This window comes from Dendropsophus ebraccatus, chromosome 2, assembly GCF_027789765.1.
Source record: "Dendropsophus ebraccatus isolate aDenEbr1 chromosome 2, aDenEbr1.pat, whole genome shotgun sequence".
In the NCBI taxonomy this organism is placed as follows: domain Eukaryota; kingdom Metazoa; phylum Chordata; class Amphibia; order Anura; family Hylidae; genus Dendropsophus; species Dendropsophus ebraccatus.
Window position 1 is genome coordinate 160,854,431 of NC_091455.1, and position 13,463 is coordinate 160,867,893.

The 13,463-nt window shown below is 49.5% G+C and overlaps 1 protein-coding gene across 1 annotated transcript in view; it reads right to left on the minus strand.

Annotated features, from left to right (window-relative positions):
- Positions 1 to 1,914, minus strand: part of CMTM7 (CKLF like MARVEL transmembrane domain containing 7) — a 39,553-nt gene extending 37,639 nt beyond the window's left edge. Inside the window, exon 1 of the mRNA XM_069960400.1 lies at positions 1,828 to 1,914. Within this exon, the coding sequence (XP_069816501.1) occupies positions 1,828 to 1,839 (12 nt within the window). The 5' untranslated portion in view covers positions 1,840 to 1,914. The remainder of the gene's footprint in view (positions 1 to 1,827) is intronic.
- Between the last annotated feature and the right edge of the window lie 11,549 nt (positions 1,915 to 13,463).

Consider the following 13,463-nt stretch of genomic DNA (forward strand, 5'->3'; position numbering starts at 1 on the left):
GATGTGTGTGCAATCCTTGCTGTATATAGTAAACAATAAAGATATATATACTACCTGATCACGTTCCCCGGTGTCCTCAGGCCTTGTCTGTGATATATACTACCTGATCATGTTCCCCAGTGTCCTCAGGCCTTGTCTGTAATATATACTACCTGATCATGTTCCCCAGTGTCCTCACAGAGCGATAGCGTCCTGATTCGGACTATTTTCGCTCCATGTATTAGGCCCCTTACTCAGTTCAAAAGGTTACATGCCGGGACTGCCACTATATGCCAGGACTGCCCCTACATGTCAGGACTGCCACTATATGCCAGGACTGCCCCTACATGTCAGGACTGCCCATACATTCTGGGACTGCCGCTACATGCCGGGACTGCCGCTACATCCCGGGACTGCCACTACATGTCAGGACTGCCCCTACAATCTGGGACTGCCGCTACATGTCAGGACTGCCCCTAAATGCCAGGACTGCCACTACATTCTGGGACTGCCGCTACATTCTGGGACTGCCGCTACATGCCAGGACTGCCGCTAGTGGTGTAAACACAAGAACTATTTATATGAATTGCTTTAAAAAAATAAAATAAAAAAATCACTATAATCAGGACCAAATATTACCTCCATACCGTTATTGAAGAAAACTTTACTATATATAGGCCAATATTACCACCATAAAGTGACCGCCCCATAATGACTCTATATATACACTATATACAGACCACTATTACCACCATAAAGTGACCGCCCCATAATGACTTTATATACACTATATACAGACCAATATTACTGCCATAAAGTGACCACCGCATGACTCTATATACACTATATACAGACCAATATTACCGCTATAGACTTTCCACTGTATAATGAGTGACTCTTTATACACTGTATACAGACCAATATTATGTGGCTGTCACTCTATGGCTGAACTTTTGGTCTGTATATAGTGTATATATAGAGTCATTATGTGGTGGTCACTGTATGGCGGTAATATTGGTCTGTATATAGTGTCATTATGTGGTAGTCAATCTATGGCAGTAATGACTATATATACACTATATACAGAACAATATTAATGCCAAAGAGTGACCACTGCATAATGACACTTTATACAGACCAATATTACCGCCATAGAGTGACCGCCACATAACTCTATATACACACTATATACAGACCAATATTACCGCCATAGATTGACCACTGCATAATGACTCTGTATCCAGACCAATATTATGTGGCGGTCACTCTATGGCTGTACTATTGGTCTGTATATAGTGTATATAGTCATTATGTGGTGGTCACTGTTTGGCGGTAATATTGGTCTGTATATAGTGTCATTATGTGGCAGTTAATCTATGGCAGTAATGACTATATATACACTATATACAGACCAATATTACCAGCATACAGTGACCACCACCTAAGGACTGAATACCACCTTATTATTTTTCTCAATAAAATACACCGTATTGCCTTATATACATAGGAGCTGCAGCCAATCAGTGGCCTCAGTGGTCATCGGCAGCAATTACATAGGACTGATGAGGCCAGAGAATGGCTGCAGCTCCTATACACAGTCTATTCACCTCAACACTTGGAGTCAGCAGTGCTTATACACACACACACTATTATATATATATATATATATATATATATATATATATATATATATATACACACACACACTCACACATCCATGAAAACACATTATACAGATACAAACCATCCAGTCCATACACTATACACAGGACATGTAACACACACTACATTCATCCATTATACACCTACATTCATACACATTACACACTACATGTACAGAATACTTACTCTGTCTAGCATGCTGGGTGTAGTGGTGAATCCCCCTCATGTACCATGCAGCAGGCTGTCATCCTCTCCTCCATCGTCCCGACAGCTCCACACCAGAGGAGGAAGTCACGTGCAGTAAGAGGAGCTGGAGGGAGGGGGAGGGGGAGCTACACACACATGGAGCAGCGTCCTGCAGCCTCTGCATGACCCCTGATAGCAGCAGCCAGGGATCACTGCCAGACGCTGCAGGACGCTCTCCTACTGGAACTGCGGGAGGGGGCCCCTGGGGGATGGGGGCCCTGGGCATTTGCCCTGCTTGCCCCCCCTAACGCCGGCCCTGCATGTACAGAAGCTTATTTGACCCAGATACACACACACAAAAAAAGATACTTTTCCCAATTAAGCTAATTCTTATTGTATGAAAAACACACACACAATTGCAGCAATACAAATGATAAAGACCCAGCTGCTATTACCAGCAGGAGCCCTGAGACATTAGCCAGATTCATCCCCAACTGACACAAACAGGGACATTCTTGGGTCACCGACTCCGATAAGTATGTTGTTTAACAATGCCCAGCACCCTGGTAAATGCCTGAGGACTGGTAATATTTCACTTTCTCCTCCCTGAGACTGGGCTGTGGTATGGTCTCCCCTCCAATTTGTCCCCTGGGTGGGCTGCTGCAATGGCCGCATGCTCCATATAAATATTACATACATGGCCAGCCATGACATCACTAAACTATTCTGGTCATCCACTGCTCTGCTGCATAGATACCCTAGGTGTCCTGACAGCCAGTATCTATAAGAACCATCTCCCCTACACACTCCAGAGTCAGACTAAGAAAGCTGCTGAACTGTCATGCTCTCTCCTCAGAGAATTCACACAGGAGAGATCCCTCTACCTTCCTCTCATCCTTTATGACCTAAATTTTCTCTCCCTTGCACTATATTCAGCAAAACACTACATTGCTCAATAAAATAGTGCTATAGCACCACCTACTGCTCAAAAAGAGGTAATACGAATCTGCTAGTAATCTTACTTGTTACTGGACACTGCCTATCTGCAATACTTTGGCACCATCTACTGGCCAATTGAGCTTACTACATGCCTCCATATATTCTAGCTGAAGTAAATACACCATAGTGCCTCTTTACTGTATTTTACAAGGACATTTATTGCAAGCTTGTCTGCCTTGCCACAATCTAATAACTGGTCCTAAGCCTCTTTGTGACACCCTCCTGCTTCCCTATGCAGTATGTGTTTTGTGAACCCAGCCCTTTTAACCCTCCCCCATTTCTCTGCAAACATTTGAACATCCACTCCCTCTTATCTCTGGCACCCCACCTCATACTCTCCTTCAGTGAGCACCAAGAAACTAAATAGAATCTGACCCCAATATAAGTCCACCTTGTCGCATACTTGAACTTTTTGGCACTCAGCCACCCACTCCCTCAAATTTTTTTTTTAATTGTAAATTTTTATTAAAGTTTTGCATATAGAAACAACACAATGACATCAGAATCTTCAATCGGATTCACAGTTGTAGAGCATAAAAGGCAATTAGTATCATAAAAAGGTCAGGGGGTAACCGTGAGTCTCTGGATCCGACACTATGCTGACATTCTGACCATAGTGTGAGTCCCATGGCGCCCAAACAGATTCGAACAGCTCCATTTTATTATTCAGGGATGTTGTCATGCGTTCAAGGGTCCTCAATTCCCTTATTTTTGTCAGAAGATGCTCCTTGGAAGGAGGCGAGGACTGTTTCCAGTTCCTTGCAATTAAAGATTTAGCCGCTGTAAGAAATACCAAGAGCAATTTTGCGTATTTTTTCCCAACAGTTTTGGGGAAAAGGTTTAGCAAACATAGGGCTGGTTCAGGCCTAAGGGATTGCTGGAATACAGTAGAGGCCAGGACGCACACAGGGCCGGATTAAGGTTGGTGGAGGCCCCGGGCGACAATCTTGTTGGACCCCCATCCCCCCCCCCCCCCCAAAAAAAAAAGAAAACTATTCCGTGATCTATACAGATGCCCGCTTACAGTAGGCGAGTAGGTGACTTAGTACAGACCCAGGGCAGTTTCTAGGCCATTTTGGCAACAGGGCAAATCCTGACAAATGCGCCCCCCCCCCCCCCCACCCTTAACCTCAATCACTTCTGCCCAGGGGAAGGAAGGGGCTATTAAGATTCTGGTTACTAGGAAGAAGTAGTGTGAAGCAGCATAGAGCGGTGTTGCACCCCTACCTAATAATGGTTTACTGAATACAAAATCATTATACAGTGACTCACAGGTGACGTCTTCTTTGATCTGAGGCGTCACTTTCCCTTTCCTCTCCCACCGACCCAGACCACCAGGAAGATTTTTTCCAGCTACAATTCTCTTCATCTCTTCAGAACCTGGCAGACATTTTAGGCTCTGCAGTTTTCCTTCAACTTCCTTCTCTTTTCCCATGTATAGGGTCCCATACAGTAGAAATTGCACTGTTTGGGGTCACGCCCAGTAAAGTAAGTATGTATGTGGGTTTCCCCCTGTATGTATGTTCTCCTGCTGTACCCCCATATAGTAATAATGCCTCCTGCTGTACCCCCATATAGTAATATTGCCCCCTGCTGTACCCCCATATATTAATAATGTCCCCTGCTGTGCTTGCATATAGTAATAATGTTCCCTGCTGTGGTCGCATATAGTAATAATGTTTCCTGCTGTGTCCGCATATAGTAATAATGTTCCCTGCTGTGCTCGCATATAGTAATAATTTTCCCTGCTGTGCCCGCATATAGTAATAATGTTCCCTGCTGTGCCCGCATATAGTAATAATGTTCCCTGCTGTGCCAGCATATAGTAATAATGTTCCCTGCTGTGCCCGCATATAGTAATAATGTCCCTTGCTGTCCCCTTATAGTCAAGTAGGTCCATTGCAGACACATATGCCCTTATACTCAGGTATGCCACCCTGCATCCAGATTTGCCACATGTAGCAAGACATGCACCTTATAGCAAGGTATAACTTCTGTATTTTTAGATGAATAAATAGGGGTGATAGATAGATAGATAGATAGATAGATAGATAGATAGATAGATAGGAGATAGATAGATAGATAGATAGATAGGAGATAGATAGGAGATAGATAGATAGATAGGAGATAGATAGATAGATAGATAGATAGATAGATAGATAGATAGATAGATAGATAGATAGATAGCAGGGGTGTAACTAGAAATGGCTGGGCCCCACAGCAAACTTTTGATTGGGGCCCCCCCCCTCCTCGACCAACCACTATGCCATCAACACACCCAGCTCTACACAGGTTCTATACACCATATAAATTACACTGCAGTTATATTAAGTGACTCACAGGGGACGCCTTCTCTCATTAGAGTTGTTTCCTTTTCATTTTCTTCTCCATCTGTCCTGGGCCATTATAAGAACTCCGAGCCACGAATCCACAGAATCTGCCAGTCAGACAAATTAGGCTCTGTGTAGACAGCTTATAGATTGCCCCTTGTTCAGTCCTCCATATAGATGGCCCCATGTGCATCTACTATAGTAGAGATCCCCCTCTGTGTAATCCATTTATAGTAGATGACACCCTCTGTGCATCACCTATATCAGAGGTAGGGAATCTCTGCTCTCCAGCTTCTGCAAAACTACAACTCCCATCATGTATGGACAGTCAAAAATAAAGCTGTAGTTTTGCAATAGCTGGAGAGCCAAGGTTCCCTATCCCTGCCCTACAGTATATGGTCCCCTCTGTGTAGTCCTCTTAGATGACCCCTCTGTGTCAACCCCCCCAGGGTAGTTCCCCTTATAGATGCCCCCTAGTCCCCTTCATAAATGGCCCCTCTGTGTAGTTCCCCTTTTAGATGGCCCACATTCCCCATAAAAGTAGCCCCCAGTGTTGTCCATCCCCGTCCCGCATATAGGTAGCCCCCAGTGTTGTCCATCCCCGTCCCGCATATAGGTAGCCCCCAGTGTTGTCCATCCCCCATATAGGTAGCCCCCAGTGTTGTGCATTCCCATCCCCCATATAGCCCCCAGTATTGTGCATCCCCCCATATAGCCCCCAGTATTGTGCATCCCCCCCATATAGCCCCCAGTATTGTGCATCCCCCATATAGCCCCCAGTATTGTGCATCCCCCCATATAGCCCCCAGTATTGTGCATCCCCCATATAGCCCCCAGTATTGTGCATCCCCCATGTAGCCCCCAGTGTTGTCCATCCTTAGCCCCCAGTGTTGTCTATCCTTAGCCCCCAGTATTGTGCATCCCCTTCCCCACATAGCCCCCAGTATTGTGCATCCCCTTCCCCACATAGCCCCCAGTATTGTGCATCCCCTTCCCCACATAGCCCCCAGTATTGTGCATCCCCTTCCCCACATAGCCCCCAGTATTGTGCATCCCCTCCCCCACATAGCCCCCAGTATTGTGCATCCCCTTCCCCACATAGCCCCCAGTATTGTGCATCCCCTTCCCCACATAGCCCCCAGTATTGTGCATCCCCTCCCCCACATAGCCCCCAGTATTGTGCATCCCCTTCCCCACATAGCCCCCAGTATTGTGCATCCCCTTCCCCACATAGCCCCCAGTATTGTGCATCCCCTTCCCCACATAGCCCCCATTATTGTGCATCCCCTTCCCCACATAGCCCCCAGTATTGTGCATCCCCTTCCCCACATAGCCCCCAGTATTGTGCATCCCCTTCCCCACATAGCCCGCAGTGTTGTGCATCCCCTTCCCCACATAGCCCCCAGTATTGTGCATCCCCTTCCCCACATAGCCCCCAGTATTGTGCATCCCCTTCCCCACATAGCCCGCAGTGTTGTGCATCCCCTTCCCCACATAGCCCCCAGTGTTGTGTATCCCCTTCCCCACATAGCCCGCAGTGTTGTGCATCCCCTTCCCCACATAGCCCGCAGTGTTGCCCCTCTGATTAAAAAAACAAACACATAACTCACCTAACCCCACGCTCCCCCGTCGGTCGCCGGTCTCCTCTTCTCTCTGCCTCCGCCCGATGAGCAGCCCTCTGGTGAAGTACCGGCAGCGTCATCGCTGAGTGCTCAGTGTGCGCCGCGGCGGCTGGGACTTCCGGTTTGTGTTCTTAGTACCGGAAGTCCCAGCCGCGGCGGCGCACACTGAGTGCTCAGCGATGACGCTGCCAGGACTTCACCAAAGAGCTGCTCATTGGGTGGGACACTCTTGTGATCGCAAGCAGAATGCTTGCTTGCGGTCACAAGAATGATTGACAGGGCGGGAAGCCTATGGCTTCTCGCGCTGTCAGTCAGAACACTGAACATCCGGGAGGCCCGCTCGGCCGCCGGGTGTTGCAAGCGGTCATCTTCGGGGGGCCAAGGCCACGGGCCCCCTGATGTTAGGGGCCCCGTAGCAGCCGCTACGGCTGCTACGGCGGTAGTTCCGCCCCTGATAGATAGATAATAGATAGATAGATACTGTAGATAGATAGATACTGTAGATAGATAGATAGATAGATAGATAGATAGATAGATACTGTAGATGGATAGATAGATAGATAGATAGATAGATAGACAAACAGGAGAGAGAGGACATATCAGGATAGAGAGGACATAGACAGGCTTACCAGCAGGGGCACAGTTAGGCATGGAGAGGACGCTGCACAGGGAGGAGGAGAGAGGACGGACACGGCCATGCAGAGGTCACCAGACAGACTGGGAAGCACGGCCTGTGCTACAGATAATGCCGAATCTGCCCAGACACAGTTGGCTGATTTATGTTGAGCAAACATTTAGAAGAAAGTTAGCAGGCAGTGAGCAGGGCAGCCGCAGCGCTTTCTCCCAGAGCCCTTTATTTCATCACACACTGCACTGTCGGCTCCGTGTGACAGGAGCCGACAGTGCTCTTACTGCTCAGCCCTGGCTTGATTTTTTAAGTTAACGTCCTCTCCTGGTCCCTGATGCCTCCTGCCGGCCCATACCCCCTCAACCTGCGGCACCCTGGTCTAGAGGGAGGACTGTCGGGTGCCGCCGCGCGCCCCTTAGCTGTCGGCGCCCTGCGCCATGGCCCGGTCCTAGAAACAGCCCTGTACAGACCCCTACTCGCTCCTGGCTGTGTGGCCCAGCATTCTCCTCTGTTGTGCACATGATGGTCACAAGAGGCTGCAGTGCAGAGGAAGATGCCAGGCCCTAGAGACAGGTGAGGGGAGGGCTCAGTGTTCTCACATTGTGTTTGCATTAATAATGTAATGTAAGAACCCACCACTTTCTCTGCGTTCTTACCCACTATGTTAGGGCCACATTACATAATCTGATATCCTGGGTAAGCAGCGCCGTTCTGCCTATTGATCAGCCTATTGATCAGCAATCAGTAGCACATCACTATTAAACGCAGCGATGCATGGCTGGTGGCCAATGATTTTTGAACATGTGTAAAGCCATCGATCATGAGTAGGTGAGTAGGTATGTGGGTTGCCCCCTGTACGTAAGATCCCCTGCTGTGCCCCCAAATATTTATAAAGTCCCTATGTCCCCATATAGTAATAATGCCCCCTGCTGTGCCCCCATATACTAATAATGTACCCTACTGCTGTGCCCCAATATAGTAATAATGCCCCCTGCTGTGCACATATAGTAGTAATGCCTCCTGCTGTGCTCTCTATATAGTAATAATGTCCCCTACTGTGCCCCAATATAGTTATTATGCCCCCTGCTTTGCTCTCCATATAGTAATAATGCCCCCTGCTGTGCCCTCCATATAGTAACAATGCCTCCTACTGTGCCCTCTATATAGTTATAATGTCCCCTACTGTGCCCCCATATAGTTATAATGCCTCCTGCTGTGCCCTCTATATAGTTATAATGTCCCCTACTGTGTCCGCATATAGTTATAATGCCCCCTGCTGTGCCCCCATATAGTTATAATGCCCCCTGCTTTGCCTCCATATAGAAATAATGCTCCCTGCTGTGCCTCCACATAGCAATAATGCTCCCTGCTGTGCCTCCATATAGTAAAAATGTCCCCTGCTGCTGTGCCCTCCATATAGTAATAATGTCTCCTGCTGTGTCTCCATATAGAAATAATGTCTCCTGCTGTGCCCCCATATAGTAATAATGTCACCTGCTGTGCCTCCATATAGTAATAATGTCCCCTACTGTTCCCACACTTAATGCTACACTGTGCGCAGAAGTACTGTGTGTGGTTTAGCAGCGCCTGGAGCAAAGAAAAGTACTGTGCCCCCCAATGCCTCTAGCATTGTAGTGAACCCCCAGTGGTGTCCTGGCAGCTGTAGTTAGCCCCCTATCTCCAGTGGTGTCCTGGTAGCTGTAGTTAGCCCCCCTATCTCCAATGGTGTTCTAGTAGCTGTAGTTCCCCCCCCCCCCATCCCCACTGGTGTCCTGGTAGCTGTTGTTAACCCCCCTATATACTATAATATATATATTTATTTGTATAGCGCCAACAGATTCCGCAGCGCTTTTTTTTTTACATGCGTACAGTACAGTGGTACATAATACACAGTTAAATAATTACAATAAATAAAAATAACATAAAAATACAAAGTATAAACGAGAACTGTTCGTTGGAGCTTACAGACTACAACTTGGGTTGACACCAGGCATAAGTGCTTTATTTGTCCATGGTCCAGCCATTATACATAGTTAGAAGTACAGGATGAGCCAGTAACAGCGCCAATATCTGATTGCAAGTAAACATATAAAGTGCAGGAACCGTCAGAGATATAGAGTGAGGGAAGCAACAGAAGAGGGAAACAAGTTAAGGGAACGTTATAAGCAGGGGCGGTCTTGGCATTTCTGGGGCCCCAAGCAAAGTTATGTCTGGGCCCCCCCTCGACACGCGTTCCTAAACAATAGACCGCTGTGTGTTGCCCCCAGTAGTATATACCCCTTGTGCGCTACTGCCAGTAATATAAACTCCTTCTGTGCTGCCCCCAATAGTATATAACCCTTGTGTCCTGCCCCCAGTAGTATATACCCCTTGTTGGCTTCCCCCAGTAGTATATAGAACCCTGTGTGTTCCCCCAGTTATATATAGCCCCTCGTGTGCTCCCCCAGAAGTATATAGACCTCCTGTGTGCTGCCCCAGTTGTATATAGACCCCCTGTGTGCTGCCCCCAGTTGTATTTAGACCCCCTGTGTGCTGCCCCCAGTTGTATATACCCCTTGTTTGCTCCCCCACTAGTATATAGCCCCCCTGTGCGCTCCCTCAGTGGTATTTGGCCCCCCTGTGTGCTCCCCCACTTGGATAAAGACCTCCTGTGTGCTCCCCCACTTGGATATAGACCCCTGTGTGCTCCTCCAGTAGTATATAAACCCCCTGTGTGGTTCCCCCAGTAGTATATAGACCCCCTGTGTGCCCCACCAGTATTATGTAGACCCCTTGTGTGCTGCCCCAGTAGTATACAGACCCCTGTGTGCTCCCCCAGTTATATATAGACCACCTGTGTGCCTCACAAGTAGTATAAAGACCCCCTGTATGTTCCCCCAGTAGTATATAGACCCCCTGTGTGCCCCACCAGTAGTATATAGACCCCTGTGTGCTCCCCCAGTAGTATATAGACCCCCTGTGTGCTCCCCCATTTGGATATAGACCTCCTGTGTGCTCTCCAAGTTGTATATAGACCCCATTCTGCTGCCCCAAGTAGTATATAGGCCCCCTGTGTGCTGCCCCAGTAGTATATAGACCCCTCTGTGAAGCCCCAGTAGTCTATAGCCCCCCTGTGTGCTCCCCCTGTTATATAGCCCCCCTGTGTGCTCCCCCATTTATATAGACCCCCGATGTGCACTCCCCCAGTTTAACAGACCCCTGTGTGCTCCCCCTCCCATATAGCATATAACACAATAAAACAAACACTTATACTCGCCTGGGTCCGGGCGTCTCCTCTTCTCTTCACTCTTGTGGCCGCAGGAAGGGTTTTCCCTGCGATAACAACAGGAGGCCGCACTCCCCTTGTCCTGGCGCCGATGCTGCAGTGATGCCACTGGAGCGCCAGCAGCACAAGGACAAAGCTGCCACTTGTGACCGCAGGGAAAACCCTTCCTGCGACCACAAGAGTGACTGACAGGAAGGGAGCCAATATCTCCCGCCCTGTCAGTGCTGCTACATGTAACTATGAGCGCTCATTTCAGATGGCAGCAGCGAGCTGGAGCCTGTTCAGCGGTCTTGAGCATGAGAGCGGGGCGTGGGGGCCCCCCTGGATGTTGGGGGCCCCAAGCGATCGCTTGGGGTGCTTGATGCCAAAGACCGCCACTGGTTATAAGCGAGCCTGAAGAGATGAGTCTTCAGGGCACGCTTGAAACTGTGAGTATTGGGAATGAGTCTGATGTCTTTGATCTCCAGTGGTGTCCTGGTAGCTGTAGTTCTCCCCCCCCCCCCCCCCCCCGTGGTGTCCTGGTAGTTGTAGCCCCCCCCCCCCCCAGTGGTGTCCTGGTAGCTGTAGCCCCCCCCCCCAGTGGTGTCCTGGTAGCTGTAGTCCCCCCCCCCCCCCCAGTGGTGTCCTGGTACCTGTAGTTCCCCCCCAGTGGTGTCCTGGTACCTGTAGTTCTCCCCCCCAGTGGTGTCCTGGTAGCTGTAGTTCTACCCCCCCCCCGCCCCCCGCATCCCCAGTAGTGTTCTGGTAGCTGTAGTTCTTCCCCCTCAGTGATGTCCTGGTAGCTGTAGTTCTCCTCTCCCCCCCATTCCTAGTGGTGTCCTGGTACCTGTAGTTCACCCCCCCCCAGTGGCATCCTGGAACCTGTAGTTCTCCCTCCCCAGTGGTGTCCTGGTATCTGTAGTTCTCCCCCCCAGTGGTGTCCTGGTACCTGTAGTTCCCCCCCAGTGGTGTCCTGGTACCTGTAGTTCTCCCCCCCCCCAGTGGTGTCCTGGCACCTGTAGTTCTCCCCCCCATTGGTGTCCTAGTACCTTTAGTTCTACCCCCCCCCCTGCCCCCCGCATTCCCAGTGGTGTTCTGGTAGCTATAGTTCTTCCCCCTCAGTGATGTCCTGGTAGCTGTAGTTCTCCTCTCCCCCCCATTCCTAGTGGTGTCCTGGTACCTGTAGTTCAATACCCCCAGTGGCGTCCTGGAACCTGTAGTTCTCCCTCCCCAGTGGTGTCCTGGTACCTGTAGTTCTCCCCCCCCCCAGTGGTGTCCTGGTAACTGTAGTTCTCCCTTCCCCCTCTCACCTTTCCTCGCTCCAGAGCTGGCCGGGTGCTCTGTCATCTCCTGCAGCGCAAGTCCTCTCCGGCAGGCGGCGCACGATGAAATGACGTCTTTGCGCGCGGCCCGCCAGAGAGGAACTGACAGGCAGACCACTCTCCTGTGTCTAGTGGCCGCTGGACACAGGAGAGCGCTGTGCACGCAGGCCGCATCAGGAGATGTCGGGGGCCTGATGCGACTCGCGGAACAGAGTTCCCCATCCCTGCCATAGATCCACCAGCCTCAACTCGGAACACTGCTTCCGGGTTTGGGCTGGTAGGGGCCCGTGGGTGTAGGGGGCCCCGGGGCACGTGCCCCGGGTGCCTTCCCTTTAATCTGGCCCTGGCCGCACACCTCGTTCCAAAAGCCCGTGATTAAGGTACAGTCCCAGAAAATGTGATATAGGGAACCCACTGCTCTCTGGCACCTCCAGCAAACTGATGGTATAGAACTGTTCAATTTGTGGAGGAGTTCAGGCGTGTGGTACCACAGCATTAAGACTTTATAGTGCGTTTCCTTGTATAGGGTACATATAGAGGAGGAGGCGGCTCTCTCCCACACTACACCCCAGCTTTCTGGTGGAATTGAGCAGCCCAGAATGGTCTGCTACCCCATCTATCCACCAGTGAGTTAAGAATACCATAGATACTAGATATCAGGCCCCTGGTAGATGTCCCACTTCTCACTAGCTGCTCAAACGCTGTAGGCTTAGAGACTGTGAGGGAGCCCAGATGTGAAAGCATGAAATGGCGGATTTTCATATAGGTGAAGCGCTCCGCAGGAGGCAAGCCACTCCTATCCTCAAGCCGCTCAAATGGTAACAAGGTGCGAGTCAGTGGGTCAACCACATCAGCGAATTGGAATAATGATTTATCCGACCAGGTCCCCACCATCAGGGATTCACGACCCGGCCCAAAGAAAGTATGCAGCAAAAAGGAGTTGAGAGGAGAGACTGGAGCGGAGGCAGAATTTAGTAGCACACAAAGCCCAAATGTGTACTGTGAATCTCATAGGACCTATCAGGGATAAATGGGAAGTACTGGGAGGGAGGTGTGACATAGAAAAGAATTAGGGTGATAGGGTGCAAACCACAGTATATCTATCCAGGTCCAATGCTTGTAAGCCGCGCATGTGGACTGTGCCGGAATCTGTCGTAGATGGGTGGCCCAGTAGTAGTATACTAGATTCGGGACTGCCAATCCTCCATGTAGTTTCCCACTCATCATAACTAATTTGGGGATGCGGTGTTGCTTAGAATCCCAGATAAACTTAAATATGTCTCTCTGCAGGACCCTGAGGTCACAAAGAGGCACCTTAACAGGAAGGGGATCAAAGTAATGCAACAATTTAGGCAGGATAGTCATCTTGACCGAGGCAACACGGCCCAGCAGAGAGATGTAGTGGGAAGTCCATTTGGAAAGCAGATTTCTAAGTTCCCTAAAGAGAGCCGGGTAATTTGGCGAATATAGAGAGGATTAGATGGGAATGAG